Genomic DNA, 22,803 nt, shown 5'->3' with positions numbered 1-22,803 from the left:
CCCAAAGGAGGACTTTGCTCCATGACCATGGCTACTCAATGCAATCCACAGTGTGTTGCAACTAGAGCAAATAGGTTCAGTGCCTCGTTTTCTTGAGCCAAATGTCATGAGGACAACATTTAAGTGTTCTTTGCACTTATCAAGTTGGGGGTATTTCGCTGTTAAGCTTTGTTCCACCTTTATAAATATTAATATGTTATACCCTTGGCCCTTAGTGTTACCACAGATGTTAGCACTATAAACAGCAAAAGGTGAGAGTAACAAACTCTGCTTTCAGTTTACTGCTCTTTCACATGCTCCAATGTTAATACAAGCAGTTCAGCATTTGGATCTGTTTTTTACTTTGGAGTGGATGTAATGGGTACTTCACTGAGCACAAACATATAATGAATAATACCAGATAGGCAGAAATAGATGGCAGCCATTGCCACTCTGTTTGATATTTGTGTGTGTGTCTGTGTGTGCTTTTTCCTGTGTGTGTTCAACCTTCATGTGGCACAGTGAGATAACTGGTATCTTGGGAAATCATCCATTAAAACGGCTCATTTTGATTTCCCCAACTTTAAAAACACACACACCTTAAGGCAGATCCTCACAAACACCTCTGATATTAGGTTAAACCCTTTGTGAACAAACCACTGTGTCCCTTGATGAACTCTCAGACTTGTTGACAGATGTGATGAGTTAATGTACGTAAGTAAAATTGCATTAAAAGAGTGATACTTTCATTGTTTTGTGTGAAACAGAATTGGCCTCCCAAGCTTGCAAGGGACACAAAGGAATTCCTGGGGAGGGGGAGGGGTTAGAGATGAAATGTCATAACTAAGAGTCGACAGCAGTTCTTTCATCCTAAACTAAGTATGTGCAGCTTAAATGGTCTGACCTTTTAGCACGCTGTTTATTCAGCTCTAGGCATAATCTCTGCATCAGAAATGGAAGGGTAGCTTCCTAGTCATGCCGACAAAAGATTCAGAATACATGTCTGAAGTATCTTCTTGTGAGGGCAACAAAGACAACAACAACAACAATGAAAGGCCTTTTGGAACATATCGGTGAATTTCTTGATTTGTGTTTGGAACTCCTTGGCAAGTTCTCCATCCTGCTTTTGTGTAATTTGGCTTGTTGTGGAATATTCAGAGAGCTGCTTTGCTATGGCTTTGGAAGCTCATAAGTTGGCACACATGTTCTGCACAATTAACAAACATATCAACCTGAAAAACATTGTTTTTTAGCTAACAAAATAAAATCTGGGCCTATAGAAAGCACCTCCTGGGAGGGGGAGGAATGTTGAAAGTCCAGCTCTGTGTCCCCACTTCATATAAGTGTTGCTGTGTAAGAATTCTTTCAAAGACTTCCTGTTTCTGATGACTAGAGAATGGTCACATAACAGTTTTCCATCAGCACATTACCTTTGGGGGACATTTAGCAAAATGAGCCAGGAGGTTATCCACATGTGGTGTACCACATTTTGAATTAACTGAAGTAACACACATTGCCATCTAAAGGTGGTGCCTGGAGTCTAAAATAACCTAGCTGCACCACTGCCTTAAAAAACAAAACCAAATCTTGTTTTAAGAGGGTCCTTGTGAGCAGTTGCATTATCAGATCACACATCTCTCTTTGTGTGTAAGTGTGAATGCATATGCACAATAAATTCTTCTGCTATTGATACAGCTTCCTGTTCACATTCATTTGTGACATTTAGAAAACATCACTTTTTGTAGTCCAAGGAGACAAGCAGCACCTCTTAGCTTTTGTTCAAGGAACCCTTTCTGAGCCCATAACGAAAGCTTTATCAATGAAGGCTTCCAGACAGGGGCGGAGGAAGGGGGGGCGATGGGAGCATACCGCCCCGGGCAGCACAATCCCGGTGGGGTTCCATCGCAGCTGTCCTCCCCCACCTGCGCTGGGTGCCCTGCCCCTGCAGGCTGCACGGTCCGCCCCCAGGATGCGGTACGCCCTGCCCCCGGCACGCGTGCCAGCACTGCCACCACCTGCTCCCTGCCCCCGGTGTCGGAGCATGAAGCTCCGCCACTGGTTCCAGAAAACTCTACACAAGAGTTAAGGCGCCTGAGGTGCAGTCTAATCTGGTTTTTTTCTAACAAGAGCATCATTTCCTCTTTGTTTGATGGCTCCCCTCTCCTCAAAGTCATCATTTATATGTACAGTGGTGCCCCGCTAGATGAATGCCTCGCTAGACGAAAAACTCGCTAGACGAACGGCATTCGCTAGCGGAAGGTTGCCCCGCAAGACGAAAAAGTTAATGGGGCTGCCTCACAAGACGATTTTTTTTTTTGGCGCGAAAACCTCCGCGCTGCATTGCCGCTTCGCTAGATGAAAAATTCGCTCTACGAAGACACTCGTAGAACGAATTATTTTCGTCTAGCAGGGCACCACTGTAGTGAAATTGTGGTGGTGAAATTTTAATTAACAAGGAGTTTACAGAAGGACGGGAAATCATATTCTTTCTCTCTCATACTTTTTTTTGGGGGGTGTGTGTAAAGGTTACAGTAGAGGGGCTAAGAGGGGCTTGTTGACCCATCACAAAAAGACATGGTTAATAGTTTGAGAGAGAATGTTGTTCTCACTTTGTTCGCCCCCACCCCACCCCATGTGAATGAAAGCAACAAATTGCTTAGGATTGGCTTCAAACCATGGTTGGTTTGTAGCAAAACAAGGCCTTGGCTTCAAACCATGGTTGGTTTGTAGCAAAACAAGTCATGGCCTTGTCAGGCCTAGCCATGGATTGCTTGGCCCAGGAGAGTTGCAGAGTGGGAGTGATCTGCTCATTCACAATAAATCTCATTAACCATATGCTGTGTGAACACTTCCACCTTGGTTACTGCACCTCCATTCCAAACGTTTCCTTCCCAAAGCTGCTACTCTTTGAACAAGATGAAGTTACATTTGCTTGTAAAATGTATTTTTCGGGTCACACTGTTGGGTTTTTATGTAGTTAGTCATAGAGTTCCTAGTCTTTATTCATGTTTTTTTGGTTTGCTTGCAACTTACAAAAACAAACACCAAACCAAACTAAACTCCAAGAGGAGCATTTATTGTGCAAATATGAGTAGCAAGAAATAATTCCTTTTTTGAGTCTCTATTTGCACAAAGCACCCAAAGTAACTGCAATAAGGAGCCTTTCTAACTGCAGTCAAGATTGCTCTTGCAATATTAGTTGTTTAAAATATTAGTGCCTGGGTTACTGGCTCTACGTGATTGTTAGCCCAGATGTGGGGGTTATGAGGAGAAACCTTTTTTTGGTCAAGGAGAGCAGCCTGTACTTCCCTGGTATAGAATCTGTAGATGTCAACTGGTATAATGGATTTATCTGGGACACACATGCATTGGCTACTCAGCTTGCAAGTAAGATGCCACCTCAGCTAATTTCAGGGCTCCTGCTGATTCCAATGGGTGCTAGAACATTTGCAGCTTTCTGAGCTGTCAAAAAAGCCACAAAATAATCTACCATAACGTCACGGAGTATTGGCTTCCCAAGAACAATCAAGGCTAGAACTGTGTGGCTTTTCCAGAGACACGACTTTATCTATCCCGGGCCAAGATCCAAGAACGTTTTGTGTCACGGTTGGCCTTTGCTGAAAGGCTGAGATTGGGGAGACCCTGTGTCAAGTCCCAGAATGTTCCAAGCCCTGTCCCCGTCCCCTAGTTCTGGAGCCGGATGTTCTTAGCGGTACTTCGTTCCCCTTTGCCCTTGCTTCCTCTCAGTGTGCAACGATCCCCCAGCACCCCAATGCTCCTATAGCAGGGGTCAGCAAACTTACAGCACCTCGGGCCGGTGTCTCCAGTGCCGATCGTGCGGAGGGCGGGGGAGCGTGCACCATATGCATGTGCATACGCTATTTCTGGTGCACTTCCAGGCCGGAGGAGCACCGGAAATACCGGTAGCTTATGTGCATGGGCCTCCTCTGACCTGGATGTGCACCGAAAATAATGATTGCGTATGCGCACAAGCTACTTCTGGTGCTCCTCCAACCCGGAAGTGGGCAGCTGTGCAGTGCAGTGCTCGTAAGAGCGGGCGGCGTCAGCAGGCAGGGGGGGTTGCCGCGGGCCAGATAAACAATGCCCTCCGGCCTTATCTGCCCCGTGGCCCTTAGCTTGGGGACCCCTGTCCTATGGTCTCTGCTGACCCTTCACCCATCAAGTGTCACTTTGTTCACCTCTGCACTCTGACATCTTACAGTGCCTCCTTATGCCTACCCTGGAGAGTTGTGTCGGCACTTGGGACTTGCCTCTTCCCTCCTTAAATTGTTGTTGCCATCCATCTGTGTCGAGAAAGATAGATAGATAGATAGATAGAGAGAGAGAGAGAGAGAGAGAGAGAGGAGAGAGAGAAGCAAACAATGGAGTGTGTGCCTCCAGGGGCAGAGTCAAACTGCTGTGTTAGCAGCACCAAAGTAACCTCTCCAGGGCACAAGCCTGGGCAGTGTGCATGGAGGTCCTGGGCTGCCAAGATGACAAGACCCATCTCTCAGACTTGCTGATGTGGTCCAAAGGAAAGCAGAGCGAGATGTTTGGTGCCAGCGTGGCTGCAGGAGTTGCCAGAAGGAGGTGTACAAGGCAGCATCCAACCATCTTAGGGACTCCTCCTCTCCAGATTTGTGTAGGGTTTACTCCTGAGCCTTCGCTTTTCTTGAAGATATCCTGCAAGGCAGGGGAGCGGTGGAGCCTTCTCATGAATAAGAATGGCCACAAGGCAGCAGTGGTTTGGGACCAGAGTTCTCCTTCTAGATGGGCTACCTTCCCAGGCTGACAAGCCCTCAACTTCCCACTACAGCACATGCAGAAACTGCCTTCTAGACAATTGGCCCCATTATTGGTCTTGTCTGCTCCATCTTCACATGCAGGGGAAGTCCCTAATAACTCATTGAGGTTTTGAGACCCACTGGCTGCCCTCACCTTGTTTTAGCCAGCCAGTTGAACCTATTCCCAGGGTGAGGCCACTGCAAAGGCGCAGCATGGGCTGTTGCCCCGGGCACAGATTTTTTCCCCAGGGTACGTTTTACTCTTCACACCACCCTTGCCAGCCCTCGCTGCTTTGCGAGTCCGATCCCACATCCCAGCCTTGCAAAGCCGTGTGGGACTGGAGGGTGTCAGGAGGATGCAACAGGCACCACCATCATTTTTTTATTTGTATGCCGCCTTTCCACAGCTAAAAACAATGCTCAAGGCGGCTTACAACATGACAAGATTTACATAATTACAGAAGTCATAAATAAATAAACCACATCAAAAAATACACAACGAAATGGAATTCCCCCGCCCACATAAATCAAAATCTAAAACTAAGAATACAGCATTAACACCACAGTTTAAAACGACATAGGTAAAAAATAACAGGAATTTAAACAAAAAAACAAAACAAAACAGAGCCCTCTCTGCCCAGCAGCAGAAGTCCCTTATAGAACCCATCAGGCCCTGCACTAGGCCAGGTGGTGAGTGGCAGGACTGAGGCCCTCAGGTGGTGAGGAGGGGAGTCCTCCTGGGCGGTGGTAGCAGCAGCAGCAGTTCTTATAGGGCTCTCAGGCCCCGCCCTAGGCCAGGTGGTGGTGCTTACCATGTTGTGTCCTCATGTTGCCCTCTATGTCCCGCCACGCTGGCACACACACACACACACACACACCCAATGCCAGAAAGACTGGGCCACTGTCGCATGCTGACCAGCTTCTAGGAGCCACAGGTGGGAGCTGAGTGCAGGGTGGAAACCAAAGGTGGACACATTAACAAGAACAATCCCTCCCATAACACCCCATACACCCCATCTCCTTAAATTGGACACTACTATTAGTGTGTGTCCCAAACTGGGTCAGCTACAAATACAGAGATCACATGCTCTGTGCTTCCAGCCTATCTGTGCCTGGCAAAGCACAGCTGTGAGCATTTCCTCAGACATTTCCCACCTGTGTTTAGCTTTCATTCCCTCCAGGCTGCTGACCACATGCAGGTGGTCACTCGCTCCTTCTGTTAGACGAACAACATTGTTCTTCTCTCCTTGCCTGCCAATTGGGCTTGAGGTGAAAGCAGCAGTGAGGAAGGGGGTTTTGGGGCTGCTTTCTTGCTTTGACCAGGCTCCACTGGTCCCAGTCCCCTCTTCCAGGTCCCCCATTTCTGTTTCATCCTGACAATTTGGTGTAGCGCACTCTTTGCCCTCGCTGCCATTTTCCCCTGGCGGTGATCCTGAGCGGCATTCTCTTTTTCTGAGGCACCCCCCCCGCAACCCCTGCCTTCTTTGGCACCCTCCTGCATGCCCTCTGTGTATGGCCAATCATAGGGCGCAGAGTGACCCATGACACTTTGTCCTTTGCAGCCCAGTGCCCAAAACTCTGTATCAGAGACACCAAGGTTTGGCAGAAATCTTGGGCGCAACTGGGGCCTCTGCTTTCATTTGGGGGGGGGGATCCAGGATATTTAATTACTCACACACACTCCCACCTCATTAGGGCAAGTTAGCCCTCAACCTAAATGGAAGTTAGAAGTTAAAGTGGTGATGAGAAATAAAGTTCACGATGGATGGACCTATATCCAACTACCGGCTCCGGTGGCTAGATGGAACCAGATTATTATTCATCTGAGTTGCTGGGGGACATCAGCAAGACTGGGCTACGGCCTTCACATTTTACATATGGGGTTTCTGGAGATAACGACATGCTGAATGTTGGACTAGACAGAGCCTTGTTTTGTTCTAGTGGGACTTATTTTGGTTAGGTTTATATGTTTTCACATTTTTTTACAGTAGTCCTTGATAAGAATGGTTTATGGCACATGGTTTAAGCTAAAGAGGATGATAAGAAAAGAATTTATTAATAAAGAACCCCGTACTTAAGCTTCCGATGCTCCGAGTTTGCGCTCCTGGTGTGCAGACTTAGAGCATAGACGGTAACTTTGGGCAAGAGACGCTGAGCTTGCTTTTGGCTTCTTATGCCAACAGAGAATTGGGAAAGATGAAACGCAATCGGTCAGGCAGAAGGAAGGTAGGTTCCAGGGTTTACTGAAGTAATCTATTTATTTCTGTAGTGGTTGTTTTAGAGTGCAAAACTCCTCTAGGAGATACAAAGAGAGCAAGCGACAGCATAGAGATAAAAAATAATTAGAAGCTTAAAGCAGTCCAGTTTTAACTTGTGTAAACTTCTTACATGAACTGTGGGCGGCTGGGAAAGCACAGTGTTAAAGATTCCTTGTTCTTTCCATGTGGAGGACTTGGGCATAGGGTGTCGAAAAAGATCAGACCCCTTAGAAATCCCATTTGGGGTTTTTGTGCATGCAAACTTCTCCCCTTTTTATTTATTGGTGGAAGATATCCACATTGTGCCATCACAAGAAATTAATGTAGTCTAAGAAATTACTGTAAAGAGTGCCAGAGGACTTTGAAATTAATAGACTATAAAAGGAAGTGACATAAAATGTTACTACAAGCATTTAGGAAAGAGGTAAAGTGAGGCAGTGGTGATGGGAAAGCATTGAGTTTGGAGATTGATCTTGATTTACAGCCACAAATGAAAGAATTGTGCTTTGCAGCTAGAGAAAATAGGAGGGGGGGGAGAAGGCGGGTGGGGGGGGAGCAGTTCTTCTTTCTTCAGCTGTCAAGTTAATAACACTTGTCAGTAAATGAAATGTGAAAGTTACAACTAAACAATATGCCCAGTGTGGCTGCTGTTAAGTCTTCGGATGACTAATTAAGAGGCATCTTTTGCAAAGAAGATGTTATGGGGATGAAACAGTGTTGTCTGGTTCTTTACAACTATGTTTGTCAAATGCAATTTTTGCAATGCTACCTTGTGCTTACTGGTGGTTTCTGGTGGAATCTGTTTTACAGTGTGGCTTTTTAGTGAAATTGGGAGTTTGCAGATCTTTTATCCAAAGAAAGATATTTCTCAACTGTGGATTTAAAAAATTGTCTTATGGGCAAACTCATTTTACAGACTTTTTTTTTTTTTAGTTACACGAAACTCTAAAAATAAAATAAAAACTGTTAGACGTCTTCTGCACAGTTTATGAGTTGTACCTGTTTGGTTTGTCTGGATTACTGACAGTTAGTAGATGAGCAAATCTGTTTGGTGATCTTAGCAAAGACTGTTTGTTGCATTGGGGGCTTGGGGGAGGGAGGTTGAAAAAAGAAATGAAGAAGAGGGAAAGGTCGCTAAAGACAGATATAGTGGTGCCCTGCTAGACGAAAATAATTCGTTCTACGAGTGTCTTCGTAGAGCGAATTTTTCGTCTAGTGAAGCGGCAATGGAGCGCGGAGGTTTTCGCGCAAAAAAAAAATGTCTTGCGAGGCAGCCCCATTGACATTTTCGTCTTGCGGGGCAGCCTTCCGCTAGCGAATGCCGTTCGTCTAGTGAGTTTTTCGTCTAGCGAGGCATTCGTCTAGTGGGGCACCACTGTATAATAGAGGTTATTGATATATAAGCTGAAGATTTGAATTGATATGCAAGATGAAGGTTTGGAAACGTAGTTTGAGTTGTAGTTTTTTGAGATTAAAGGTGGGTCTTGAAGACAACTTCTGTGGAAGCCCTTTATATTCTTTAACAGAAGTCTGTGAAAAGATCCCACATCTATTCGTTTTGTCTTTCTTCTGCATACACCGACACAATAAATATGTTTGCATCTGCTGGAACCTTTGCAATATATTTTAAAGTGATGCAGGGAGTTAAAACTCACCCTGAGGTATTAATGCCAAAATGCTCTGAAATGTGTTTCGAAAATGAAACGTTCTCCTTTTCTAGCCTGCCGCTGTTGGACTTGTCTATGCACTCTGCAACAACTTGCTTCTTTTCTGCCTGTGTGTCATACAGCTTAGAGGCGTTTCTAGCTGGGGTTGCCTGCTGAAGAAATGTGCCTTCTTGTAGATGTTATGCAAGACAGGATGTGAATTAGTCTGGAGGAAGTGACACGGCCTATGGTCATAATTTAAGAAGGCATCTATCATTAACAGTTTTGAAGGATGCAGTGTTCTGCCTAGTTACAAGCTCGTGTGGGGAGGGTGGTGATCATCCTGTCAGATACCGAGGAGAATGTTTTCAGTGCTGTTAACCTGCCTGATAGTGGGCTCTTCAAATGTAAGCTTCAACTTGCTGTCACATCAGCCTAGATCAAAGTGATGTTGACAGGCAGGTTGTGATCCTGGAAGGCAGATCTGATTAGGCATTGCTTGTTAAGAGGGAGGAGAGAAGACCTCTTTTGTTGTTTAGTGTAGTACAAATACATAAGGCAATAAAAATGTCGGCAACACTGCAGTTGCTGATAAGGAATGAATAAGAGAAGACGGCTAAGTTTTCAAACGTATATTGTATATTCTTTGGATTGCTGCAGTTAGGCGAAGCTTGGACAAAATGTCAACTGCAGACTTGTGAGAAATGGGGATAAAAGCCAAAGAAGAGAGTGGAACCAAGACTTCCACCTCTCTCCAAATGCTTTGACAGCCCCTTTGCAAAACAAACCAAGCTGTAAGCCAGCCCAGAATCCTAACTCATCCATGCTATTTTTAAAGGGTAGGTACTCCCTCTCTCTTACTCACATCCACCTTGGAGTAATTGTACCCCGTCATAAAATGACTCAGGAATTTCTCTACCTGTGTTAATCCTAGAGTGTCTTCAGAGGTGACTAGATCGCTTATTTGCACTGGGATCTGAAACGCACAGACAGTTGAGGTGCAACTGCTTCTTGTCTTAATGTTGTTCTGCTTTTTGCAGCCTGCCAGCATTGAAAACAAAACAAAAGTCAGTTAGCTCCATTCTTGAAATGACTCAGAGCAAGAGAAATATTGAAGATGAAGTACAGTACAGGTTTATGCTTGGTTTGCACTGAAGTGGGAGAAATTAAGGGATTGTCTGCTCCTACTCTTTCAAACAGCAGTGTTTCACTCCAGCAACAACTTCAGTAATAAAGTGCTTCTTTTCACAATTATCCAAACTGCTGGTTCCTAGGTTCAATCCCTGGTGTCTCAATGTCGGGCTGGGAGAGATCCCTACCTGATATTTTGTGGAGCTACTACCGGTCTGTGTAGACCAGGATTTTCTAAACTTGGGTCTCCAGCTGTTTTTGAACTACAATTCCCATCATCTCTGACCGCTGGTCCTACTACCTAGGGATGATGGTTATAGCCCAAAAACAGATGAAGAACCAACTTTGGGAAACCCTGGTGTAGACAATTATGAGCTAGATATAGACCAGTAGTCTGAATCAGTATAAGGCAGCTTCCTGTGTTCCTGTTCCTCAGCCAAATTCTCAGGGCAGCTTACAAGCTTTTAAATCAATAAAATCAATTCTGTAAAAATGGTATCAACTAGCTATATAAAGATCAGCACAAGATAAACCTACAAGCCAGCACAAAATGACAGAACACTTCACAAACTATTTCCAGTTTATTTTGCTGTGTCCTACTTAAAGTAGGGAGTTTTTTTTTGCTTCTAAAATAAACTTTTTTTTTTTCTTTTGCAAAAACACTCTCTACCTTGGCATACATGCTTGCAGAAGAGCTGTAGCACCAAATTCTAAAAACTAGGGTAGCCCAGTGGACAGAATGATGATTTTGGATTTGGGAGACTTGTGCCTATCACGCCCAGTTGGTCTGAACCATGGTGTATACAGAAAACATATTTTGAAGGGGCCCAATAAATATGGTCTGTTGCAATTTGTGTGCATAGTGTAGGCTGTTCCAAACTTAGGTCTCCAGCTGTTTTTGTGCTACAGTTCTCATCACCCCTGACCACTGGTCCTGCTAGCTAGGGATGATGGGAGTTGTAGTCCAAAAACAGCTGGAGACCCAAGTTTGGAAAACGCTGGCATAGTGTATGCTGTTACAACACACTTATGCATTTCATTGGCCCAGTTTGTGCACAGTGCTAAGCCAAACCATGGCTAAGTGTGAATAAACAAGCGTGGATACCTTGAACAAAACTGCCCCCTTTCCCAGTCCTGCTGTTGTTGTTCTACCCAAAGCTAAGCCATGGTTTGGTGTAATGCAATCTGTGAGCCCAGGCTCGTGATTTGTCTATATAAAAATACCTAAACGCCTGTTGGCTTGGTAGTTAAAAGGGTATTATCTCTTTCCCAATTGCTTCTTTTCTTCCAATGCAAGATTTGGATAAGCATTACATGGAAAACCTCCCAGTTGTTAAAATGACTGAGAGAGGAAGCTGGTTTCTGGCCTTCCTCCTGTAAATATATTCTGGAAGGGTACCAGACAGCATTGCTCCTGAAAACAAGCAATTGAGGGAGAGTTATTTCTAGAATACTCCATCTGTAGCATAAGACTAATATGCAATACCTTTGTACTTATTAGAAGCTTTTCTTGCTGCAGGCAACCCAAGACGACTTTACAAAAAAAAATAAAAAAATACACTCAAACACCCCTCACATCCACTTTATAAGGCCATAGATTGTTAACAGCTGACTGCCTGGTTGAAAAAGGTTTTTTGTTTTTTTTGTTTTTTGCCTGGTACCTCTACCAAGTTGGTGCTCACCAGATTTTTTAGACTCCAACTCCTATCATGGGAGTTGCTGTTGATGACACATGAAGGTCTCCAAATTAGCAAGGTTGATTTAATCCGTATCAATCCAGTTCGGGGCTAAATTTTAAAAAGTTGTTCCAGATTGGTAAGGAGGCTTAAAAATATATATCAATTTCTTGTTAAAAGTTTTCAACATAAAATACAATTAACAGTCAATCTGTCTCCCATATAGTGGTGGCAGGCTTTAAGCTTTCCAGCCAGGCGTCTGCCATTGGGCATGTGTGTGCTTGGGTGAGGGCCCTTCTGAGCTGCACTAGCCACCTGCCTGAATCTAAGAGAATGTGGGAGGTGAGGACACCTTTATTTGACCTGCACCAGAACTAGGGGCAACCCCCAAATCAGCTAGGGAGACAGCTTGCCATAGTTCTGTTGGCATTGGACGCGGTTGTTGTCAAACTGGCATCTGTTCAGGGCTGCCCCAAGACACCCAGTGTCTTACTGTAACAACTTAATGGTGAGTTCCAGCACCTATTTTTCTGGGGGAAAGCACTGCATGCAAGGTACTATGAGCAAAGCAACCATGTCTATGCAATTTCAGGATTGTGTATCTGTGTAGACCAAGCCTTCCCCCGATGTGGACCCCACCAGATATTTTGGGATTGCAATTCCCATCAGTCTCAGCCGGCACAGCCATGCTGGTTGGGGCTGATGGGGGTTGTAGTTTAAAACATCTGGAGGGCACCGGGTTGGGGAAAGCTGCTTTAGATGAACAGGCTACTGTTTTCCCAATGGCAGTTTAGCATGATATTCATGCAAGTCAGCTCTCTGCCCTCTGCCAAGCAGTGTTAGCCAGGCTTGTGGGGGGAACTACTTACCAGCTCCAGATCAGCAACTTTGGGAAACACAATAATGGCAAAATTCCTCTGCCATGTTGTTTGCCAAAGTTGGTTTTGGCAATTTTTTATTTCCCCAGGGATCTAATCAGCGTCAGAGGTGCAGCCTGTCTGCACTTTGTGGGACAGTCGTTTTGCTACACCATCCTTAACCCTCTGCCATTTGATGTGTGGTGAAGCCCTCCTTGCCACTGGTCGAAACAATACAGACCACCAAACTAGGATGGTTTGGTCACACCTATGAGCTTAGACTGGCATACAAGGACATTAGAAGCATGCTGTGGCAAGCTTTAAAATGATAATCTGTACCCATCCTTTGAAGCAGCAGAATATGAAACCTAATACCCCCTTCATACCTATGGCAAAAATCTATTGCAAATTTAGTATTCAAACTATTTGGTTTCTTAACATGGGCATAGCCAGGATTTATGTTAGGGGACAGGCAGGACACCCACCTGTCACCATCCTCTGTCTGGCTCTGTCCAGCAGATTCGGGATAAAATATCTCACCAGCAGTTGTTTTAAATTACTTTCTTTTGACCCCAAGTACTCAAGAACACCAGTCAGTCATTTGAAAACTAGGAAGTTAAATACAAGATTAACATCAGGGAGCACCTTTTATGTGGTTAATGAATATATTTTGCAAAATTACAAAGAACACACCCTTTTATCTTATTTGTTTTTAAAAAGCTAAACTACCGGTAAAACATTTGTGTGTGTGCGTGCGTGCATCTACTTCCTCCTTTTCCCACAATGCAGTTTTTCTGTACACACTCAGTAAGCAAAGCCCATTGAGGCGCTCCCCTGACATCCTTAACTTTAGCCAGGTCTTATTCTCCACAAGGCACTGAATGGCTGCTCTAGGGGTACAATTGCTGCCTGGCTGAGCAGAAGAGATGGCCAGTTAGACCCACCGCTGTAGTACATTGGTACCTTGGTTTACGAACTCAATCCGTTCTGGGAGTCCATTCTTAAACCAAAGCATTCTTAAACCAAGGCGTGCTTTCCCATAGCAGCGGGGGACTCAATTTACACTCAACAGGAAGCGGAACGTGTTCTGCTTCCACGGCAAAGTTCACAAACCAAAACACTTACTTCCGGGTTTGCACCGTTCTTATTCCAAGTTGTTCATAAACTAAGCTGTTCTTAAACCAATGTACCACTGTATCCTAAATTCTGATGTTCTGCAGGGAATGGCTCACACCATTGAATTATATGCTACATGCATAAGTGTAACAAAAGCAGGCACTGACTTTTATTTGATAGGGGGGCAGCTGCCCCCCCCCCTGCCCATGTTTCTTAAGGTGAAATCTTAAGGTGCAACTAGGTTGAAGGATTGTGGAGTAAGGTTAAATTTACACTGTAATGCAAGAGATCACTTTCTGTTTTGTATAACTAATAAATTAAAACATAACACACACACACACACACCCAACAGCCAGACTTTTTAGGTAATTTTAATAAAGACTACAAAGCATTTTGAAGTGCTACGTAGATTATGTTGCTGAATGAGCCTTCATGCCTCCTTTCGGAATATCGTTGAGTACAGTCTATTCTTTTTATAAAAGTGATGGCCAGTCTTTAGATAATTTCCAAAGGCACTATCTCCCTCTTGATAAATAAGAGCATAATTTTAATACCCTTAACTCAAAGCAGCAGCATTAATAAATGATTTAATCCTGTTGGCACCTAGGTCATGCTTATTAACATGGCGGGCCACAGATAATTGCATTTTGACGAGATTGACAAGCCATCTCAAGTGGCCGTGATTGAGAGGCCGTGTACAGTGGTACCTCTGGTTATGAACTTAATTCATCCGGAGGTCCATGCTTATCCCGAAACTGTTCTTAACCTGAGACGTGCTTTTGCTAATGGGGCCCCCCACTGCCACCGCTGCGCGATTTCTGTTCTCATTCTGAGATAAAGTTCTTAACCCGGGGTACTACTTCCAGGTTAGCGGAGTCTGTAACCCAAAGTGTTTGTAACCCGAGGTACGACTGTATTTTGCTTTAATAATATTGAGAACCTGGTGGCCGGGGTGGGGGGGAGTTACTTTTCTCTTGCTGGTTTCTGGTTTCCCAAATTGCTCTGTTACAGAAGTCCTTCTTTTCATAAAATCTATGCTAAGCTAACATTTTTCGTTTAATAAATTAAGATAATATTTACAATCCTTCCTCTCTTCCCCCCCCCCCAGTAACAACAGGTTGACTGGTATGGATTGCGGATGGCTAAAATAAATGAAGTCCTTAGCTGTCAGTTGCTGTTTTTGTGCAGGCTGGAAACATCTGTGGTTAGGTAGCTTGAAAGATTATAGTCTGTTTAAATGGCTGAGACAGTTTTGTTTTCCTTGGTTTAAAAAGTATGCTGATTATTTCAATTGCTCTGCCTGTAAGGAATGTAAAATAGTTGAGCTGCCTCAGTATGAACTTAATATCCCTTGCTAGCTATGCGTTGCCAGCTTTGTTCCATGATTTGATTCAAACCTGCTATTGTTTGAACAAAAAATTAATTTCTATAGAATGAGTGGTTGGTTTGTTCACTGGGAACACAAAGCATGCTGCCATAATTAAAGGAGAACCCAGATCTTTAAAATGTGAACATATATAAACATATCTATATGAATGATCTGAGTTCTCTCTTAATTATGACAGAAAATGCTAAACATCTCTATGTCCTATAAAAATATGATATACAGAGTTTTATTGTATAAGAAACCAAGATAGGTCTCTGCCCTCAATCAGCTAGCAGTCCTTAGAAGCTGAGAGGGTGAAAATGAAAGGGGCAGGATGAATGGGAGAAGCGATAGGAAATCCGGCCCTAATTGCATACTTAGATCATTTTTGCAGTGGAGATCAAGAAGGGAGGGAACTAGACAAGGAATTAATTGAAGGTGGTTTTGGGGATGGAATCGTTTAAATGGAACTTTGTCTTATGCCTGGATGTTTTGCGTAATCCTGAATTGATCTAGAGTGGCCGGGGAGACCCAGCCAGACGGGCGGGGTACAAATAATAAATTATTATTATTATTATTATTATTATTATTATTATTATCTGTATATTTATTTATTTTTTAGAATATTTCACTAGTTTCCTTTGCAGGTTTAGAATTCCCTGTCAGGTTAATAAAAACATTTTTGTCTTACGGTTGCAGGGACCCATTAAAAGAAAGGTAGATGATGACAGTTCTCCAACCTCTACCACCATGCCTGAGGCCAGCTTTCCAAGCGACAGTAAGAGACTCTGTCTTGACGATGTCACTCTTTCCATGGGACAAGGGGCCAATCCTGTTTCGTGCACAGATATGCAGCACTCCCCATTCTCCACCAGCCACAGTGCATCCTCTATGGGAGTGTCAGGGCATGGAATGCTGCTTGAAAACAATCACATGAGTGGTACCAGTATAGGTTCTCCATTTCAAGTGCCACCTAACAATGAAGTAGCACAGAAGGGGCCCTTAGGTGGCCATTTTGATGAGAAAGGGGGCAGCATGCACGCTGTGGACCAGGAGCTGCAAGATCTGCTGGAGGAGCTGACGAAACTGCCCGATCCTTCTCCCAACGAGTTGGACCTTGACAACATCTTGGAGAAAGATCCCCTCGGTGGCCCATGCCACCCGCAACCACCCGTCAGCAGCACTCCAAAGGCCTCTCCGCAGACCCCGCAATTCGACAGCCATGTGCCCAACAAAGACTTCTCGCAGGGGTCTCCTCAAATGAGACCCTCGTCAGCTGGCGCGAGCTACCTGGTTTCGAACCAAAGCAAGAACATTGGTTCACCGGTTTCTTCAAACAACGCACCAAACAAGAGCCAAGCGCAGTCTATGCTCCAAGGAGCTATGCCCAGCTTGCCTGGCACTAACTGGCATGCGCAGCAGCTAAAGCAACTGGCTGCGAGCAAACAAGGCCCAACTGCTAAGCCTCAAGCTTCCAGTTGGCCTGCTATGTCGTCACAAGGCCTCTCTCCTCCTTATCAACAAGGATCCTCCCCTCACCACCAGCCGTTCAGCCCTCAGAATGTCATGGTGTCTGGCATGAGCTCTAGCAGTGTGCCAGGGAGCAGCATTCAGAGTCCCCAGAACTCCCTGCTCTCCAGCATAACATCTGGTAACAACCCGCCCAGTGGTCCATCTCCTCCTTACGGTTCCGAGAAGCTTTCAAGCCCAGTTCTCAACCAGCAGCCGTTCAGCCCGCCAAATCCTATCCTGACCAACATATCCGGCAGCAGCATCAAAAGCCCACAGAACAGCCTGGTGACCACAAGCACGAGGCCCTCCCCACCATACAGGCCAGAGAAGTTGTCAAGCCCTGCTCTGCACCAGCAGCCCTTTAGCCCTCAGGGCACCATGATGCCAAGCGCCACCTCTACAAGCAGCTCAGCCAGCATGCAGGGCTCTCTCTACAAACCCATGTCGGCAACCCAGGCCAAAAGCATGGGCATGATGATGCAGCAGCCCTCCAACAACATGCAGCCAGGCTTGATGAACGAAAGCGACCTGGGCAGCCAAGACCAGTTCTCCTTCAATAACACCAAGCCGCTGTCCCATTTCAGCTCTGAACCCGCAGCTCCTCAGAAGATGCCGTCTTTGCCCGCAGGCTCTAGGCAGACGCTTCTGCACTATCTGCAGTCGCCGGGGCCGGTGCCCCCGCCGCCGCCACAAGCCGCACCTCCTCAGCAGCCCCAGCAAGTCAACAGCAGCCAAGTCATGCAGCAGCAGCTGCAACAAATGATGCACTCGGCTCCTGTTCAGCGGCGTGTGCAGTCATCTCCAACACAACCTCGACAGGTAAAAACGTTGCATTCTGCTTTTTGTTCTGCACTCCTATGCCATATGCCTCTAACTACTTGTGGTGGACTTGTTAGTATGTTCTTTGCTTCTACCCTGTGTTGCGTGGATGCCTGCTGTATAATTGTGCATTTCCAACTGCATCCACCCTGCAAGGATGCCCTGAATCAGAATGGGGTGGGTAACTGGGGTGGTATCTCTCTCTGTGTGTGTGTGCGTGTGCATTTAAATTGATGGGGTCTTTTGGGGAGCGGGGGCTATGCTGCTGTCCATTTCTCTATTATTATTATTATTATTTTTAAAAGTTAATTTTGTAGCATTTATGAAATCTTATTTTATTTAAACTACCCGGGTTAGTGCGTCTGGCTGTTAACCAGAAGGTTGGTGGTTGAAACCCACCCAGGGATGGCAGGGGGCGGCATTGCGGGGGGTTGGATCGGGTCTCTTCCCACTCTACAATTCTATGATTCTATTCAAGGCGGTGCAGCGGGCCAGGTGAGGAGTGGGGAGGGGACAATTAAAAATATAAAGGGCTAAATATAAAGGACTATAATAATTCATGCTGTTTATCACTGCATCATTTGTTTTTCTTTAAATATATGGATTGCTGGGGTGGAGGTCAAGGGGGTCCATGGTGACAGGTGCCCATTGCATTATGCGTTACTTTAAAACACAACAATTTTCTACAGCACAATGGCACTCATTCCCCATCGAATGCGTTTGCCATCACAGCAGCAGACTCATACCCATTTGATTCCCATATTCATGACTGTGCTATGATCTAATTTGGTTTAAAATGCAAAGCTGCACGTATTCAGTGTAGAAGTACATATAAAGCATTAGGACTGGGTGGTGGGAAGGCAAGAGCTGCATTACTTTACCCGATTCATATGCATCGAGCCTAAAGAGTCCAGGGTCTAAAATTGTCCAGCTGCACCCAGCCCATTAGAAGATGAATTTCATAAAACTAAGCAGTGTGTTTAGTTGGCAGACTTTCTCGGGGAAAGCACTAATCAGTTTTGCCTGTGTCTTGGAGACAACTTTGTCCTGCAAGTAGCCAGGCTCTACTTTAAAAAAAAGGGGGGGGGCTGAAGCAACAATCCTGAGTTGCTGGAGGGTGGTGACACATCGTTTTTTAAAGCAAGCAAGCAAGCAAGCAAACAAACAAACAAACAAACAAACAGAGCCTGGTGCTGCTAGGCTCCTATCCAGATGTGGTTATGTAGGACGGCTTTTTAAAGACAAAAGAAGATGTGGGACCCTGGAAAACAATTCATCACTGGATCCCATAACTTGTATATGGTTGTGACATGCTGTGAGTTCTGCTATGGTTGAAGCCAAGTTCCAATTTTATGTTCCTTATAGGAGCTTCATGGTGTTGTGAAGCCAAATGAGCCCTGCAGATGACATTTTGAATAGGAGCAAGCAGGACTTGAAATACTTGATGCAGCCATTCTTCCAGAATGACCTTTGGGGGGGGGGCGCACGCAAATAACCATATTTGCCTGTTCTGCAAGGGATCTGGTTGCACATAGAGCAATAAAACAAAGGGTAGCCACAGGCAGGTTAGCTTCTTGGGAGTTATCTTACAAGGAGGTCTCTGGTGACTGGTTGATTGCAAAGGATTATTGCAGAGTAGCTGGTGGCATCTGCCGCGAGGCCTTTGAGACAGAAAAATTGGCAAAAGTCCTGTATTCGATTTGGGAACAAAGCAATTTACATTAAGCATAATTTCTTATACATTTCCAAATTTGGCATATGCTAGCAAAGCTGTAGAACCCACTGCCCAACAGACAGGAAGCATTAGGCCAGCCAAACAGGAACGGCAGGCAAAATCCACCTGCAAGTAAAAATTAAAAATATTTTTACTCTACCTGCTTAAGAGTGCTTGGAATGTATCATTTTCTGTCTCTCTCAGGCACATGAGAAGAGGTTCTCCAACACGGGAAGTTTCTTGAACATGCAGGGGTCACCTTTGCTCAACTGGCTATGATCTCCTGATCTTCTTCTTGAGAGGTATGGACTGAAATTTGTCCATACAGAAGAAGTCAGGGGTAGCAAAGTACCAGGTTTGACACCCAAGCAATTTTGGACCTTGAGTTTCCCTAAGGTGGCCGTCAACATCCCACAATGGGAAGGAAAATGACCCTTTTCAACCTTCAAGTCAATCTCTTCCCATTGTAGTTTGTCTATCTGCATGGATCAGCTGAGGCATGGGGCTGGGGGGGCTGTAGTGTGCTTTGATGTGGGGTGTTTGAGCCATGCAACATGTGTGCCGCACTTGAGTTGCAGTTGTACTCATGCCTGCTACAGTGATTTAATTGTTTTTTTATTTTTATTTTTATTTTTTAAAAAACACCCTCTTCTCCATGGGTCTTTATTTCTCCCGGACTATTTCCCCCTGTTTAAGTTTGTGCTTGAAACTACCAAACTGGGAATGCAGTAATCATCTGTGCTGATGAGCTATAAGAATCCAAGTCTATTGTGACAATAAACATGAGCAAAGACAATTTCACATTTTCAAATTGGTTAGGTAAGCTCATGACGCCTGACTGGTTTTACTAGGGAAGACTTATAACATTAATTATGTACTAAACGACAGCTCTGCTCTAGATTTTATATAGCTTGTTAAGCTGCCTCTGAATAACAAGTGAGTGGAGGATCAGGGCATTTATTTTTAAGAGCTTAATGGCTTTTATCACAAAACGTGGATTCTGAGTGCAAACCTTGGAACAACCCGTGGAGACATAAATGGATTATCACAATTCTGGTATTGCTCAAAAAGTTCTCTTTCATATTGCAGTGTGTCTGTTTCTCATGGGCTAAGGGTAAAAGCATCAATTGATTACTAGGATGGAATAATCAACTAATTAATCACAAGTCAATGATGTGGATTTTTAAACAGGTTTTTTTTTAAAGATGAATGACCCTTGGTGCAACTGTGTTCAAAGCTTGTCATCTGATTGTGAAACACAAACACACACTGTGCCTAAGAGTCTTGATTCTCGCAATGCTGTTTGAGTGGGGTTGATCTCAAAACTAGGAATGATCTTTCTACCTGGTTTCATGATATCTCATTTAAATATTTTTTAAAACAAAACAAAACACTGATGCAGTAATTAAATTCAGTTCATTTGTCATTTGAGAGCAAGATGAGAATTTCTTTAGGCTTTAGATTCTACCTTCATAGCTGGGTCATCACAGGGCTTTTTTTTCAGGTAGAACTCACCAGAACTCAGTTCTGGCACTTCTCAGGTGGGCGCCATTGCCATTGTAAGAGAACAAGGGAGGCATTCATGGTGAGTTCTGGCACCATTTTTTCTAGAAAATAAATAGCACTGGGTCATCATTGGCTTTCGTTTTCCTTGTCTTCCAAACCTATTAAAGGAGTACACACACTTCATGTCCGTGTCTTGGCCCACTTTCGTAATGTGAGTTCAGTCACTGCTTCTCCAGAAAACAAAAGTGGGAAAGCTGTGGGGGATTTCAGTTGACTTGACTTGAGTTTGATCCTCCTTGAAGAATGGGGAGTTTGCCATCCTTTTACACAACCTATTTATTTAAAGCATTTTTAACCACACTCCTCAGCCAAAAAGCTCCCAGAGTAGCTTAGATATGATCAATAAAAACAAGATGGTTCTGCCCACAAGCTTACAGTCTAAAAACCACAACAGGAAAAGGGGATAGGAAGGGAAATGAGGGGGAGACGCAAACTGGAGCATCGGTTTTTAAAGTTAAATAGTAGTCCTTATAATGCCCATCTGGAAAGGAGACAGTTCAGGCAGAGGAGGAAGCAAATGGAGCTGGTCTCTTAAGCTGATGGCATGGCCCACTCCCATATCTCCCTTGCCTGCAGCTTGACTGAGTGGCAGCTGTCAGGCAACAGCCAAGGGAAGGAAGGCCCAGTTGAGCTGGTCTTTCATCAGAGCCATTGCAGTGGCCCTGTTTAACCACCTCTCCCTGTTGAATTGTCAAGGCAGGAGTCAGGAGCAAGTCAGCAATAACTCACAAGGTGTCACTGAAGTTAACTCTTTATTCAAAGAAACCAAAACAGTGCAGGGTTAGTGATAACAGCAACATTTCCCAGTAGGTCTTGCCCCAATGAGGCACTTGCAAGGACTGAAGGTTCCTACCTTCCGACTGCTCTCTAAGGATCCTCCTTCCCCAGCAGCCTAAGGCTCCTTTGCCTGGTCTCTCATTGCGCCACCCTCTTCATTTCTCTGTGTGTACTGGGAGACCAGGGAGGAGAGAAGCTGGTCACAGAAGGAGGGGGAGGCTCCTTGGCTTCTTCAGCTGCCTGCTTCCACTCTGCCACCTGGCCCCCCTCCTCTCCTGCCTCTGAGTCTGAACCACTCTCTGCCCCGGCCTCTTCCTGCTCACCAACCCCTGTTGCCTCTTCCGCTTCCAACACTACCTCCACCCAATCTTTTCCCTCTTCTCCCTCTGGCCACTCATGATCTTCCCACCATCAGTCCCCTGGCTCTGAGCCACCTTCTCCTGGGAGTTCCCTTGGGGGTTCCCCAGCTGGTTCCTCCCACCACTTCTCTGCATCCACCCAGTTCATGACATGAAGGAACAGTGGAAACTAGTGTGCATGCACACGAAAGAAGAAGTGTGCATGCACACGAAAGCTCATACCAAAAACAAACACAGTTGGTCTCTAAGGTGCTACTGAAAAGAATTTTCTATTTTGTTTCGACTATGGCAGACCAACACGGCTACCCACCTGTAGTTTGATACAGTGGTACTTCAACAGCACAACCTTTTGTCACAATGGAGACACCCTGAGGAAGTGTTAGTACTGATCTATGCAATATAGTCCTGTTTTCAGACCTTCTGAAAGTGTGTAGAATGGAGGGTTTGTGACCAAAGAACCCATTGATATATGCAGGTTGGGGGTCCATAGACCCAGTGTCAGTTTCCTTCCTCTTTGTGTTGATTCTACTCACATTTTTGGAACATATAAAAGAGTGATTGCAGGGGATGCTGAGGCTGTGGCCCTTCAGATGTTGTTGGACTACAGTTCCCATCAGCCCCAGCCAGTATAGCCAACGGTCAAGCATGATGTGGGTTGCAGTCCAAGAACATCTGGAAAGCTACAGGTTCCTTATCCTTGACTTACAGTCTGGAATCATTGTACAGTCTTCAGGAGGCAACACCCTCCAACTAGTGGAAGGTGAAATAAACAGGGAACAAAATTTAAATTTGCAGAGGGTAAGAAGGATAGAAAGCGAGTTGTGGAAGTAGTGATGATCCCGTGGTACAGCTTGCATGGAGGTGAAGCGGCTTCCTTTGAGAAATCTTATGCACTATTATGCAGCTCACTTCCCAAAGTATAGTGCTTATTTACTTGCATCTAAAACAAGTATTCTGGGACCCGGGTGGTGTGACGGATTGGCTCTAAGATGAAGGAGGTATGACAGCCCAGTGCCGAAAGAGTTAAGCCACCTTCGTGTGTGACGGACAGTTCATCCTTTGGGGGCGGGGCGATCCCCGGTTTAAAAGGAGGGGACTGCCATTTTGGCAGTTGGAGAAGAGGGAGGGTGTGAGTGGTGACTGGAAGAAGAGGGGTGTGGGGCCAGGAGAGTGGTGGTTAGGATAGGATAGGATGAAGATTAGTCAGTTATACTGAAAGAGTTGATATTTTTGATGTAACTAA

At 45.0% G+C, this 22,803-nt stretch overlaps 1 protein-coding gene across 1 annotated transcript in view; it reads left to right on the top strand.

Moving 5' to 3' along the window:
• The window catches only part of MAMLD1 (mastermind like domain containing 1), a 126,941-nt gene that overhangs the window by 56,257 nt on the left and 47,881 nt on the right, over window positions 1-22,803 (top strand). Inside the window, exon 2 of the mRNA XM_033137071.1 lies at window positions 15,513-17,144. Within this exon, the coding sequence (XP_032992962.1) occupies window positions 15,513-17,144 (1,632 nt within the window). The remainder of the gene's footprint in view (window positions 1-15,512; window positions 17,145-22,803) is intronic.

The sequence above is a fragment of the Lacerta agilis genome, chromosome Z (genome assembly GCF_009819535.1).
Source record: "Lacerta agilis isolate rLacAgi1 chromosome Z, rLacAgi1.pri, whole genome shotgun sequence".
NCBI classification, from domain to species: Eukaryota; Metazoa; Chordata; class Lepidosauria; order Squamata; family Lacertidae; genus Lacerta; species Lacerta agilis.
This window is presented reverse-complemented; position numbering and strand designations above follow the sequence as displayed.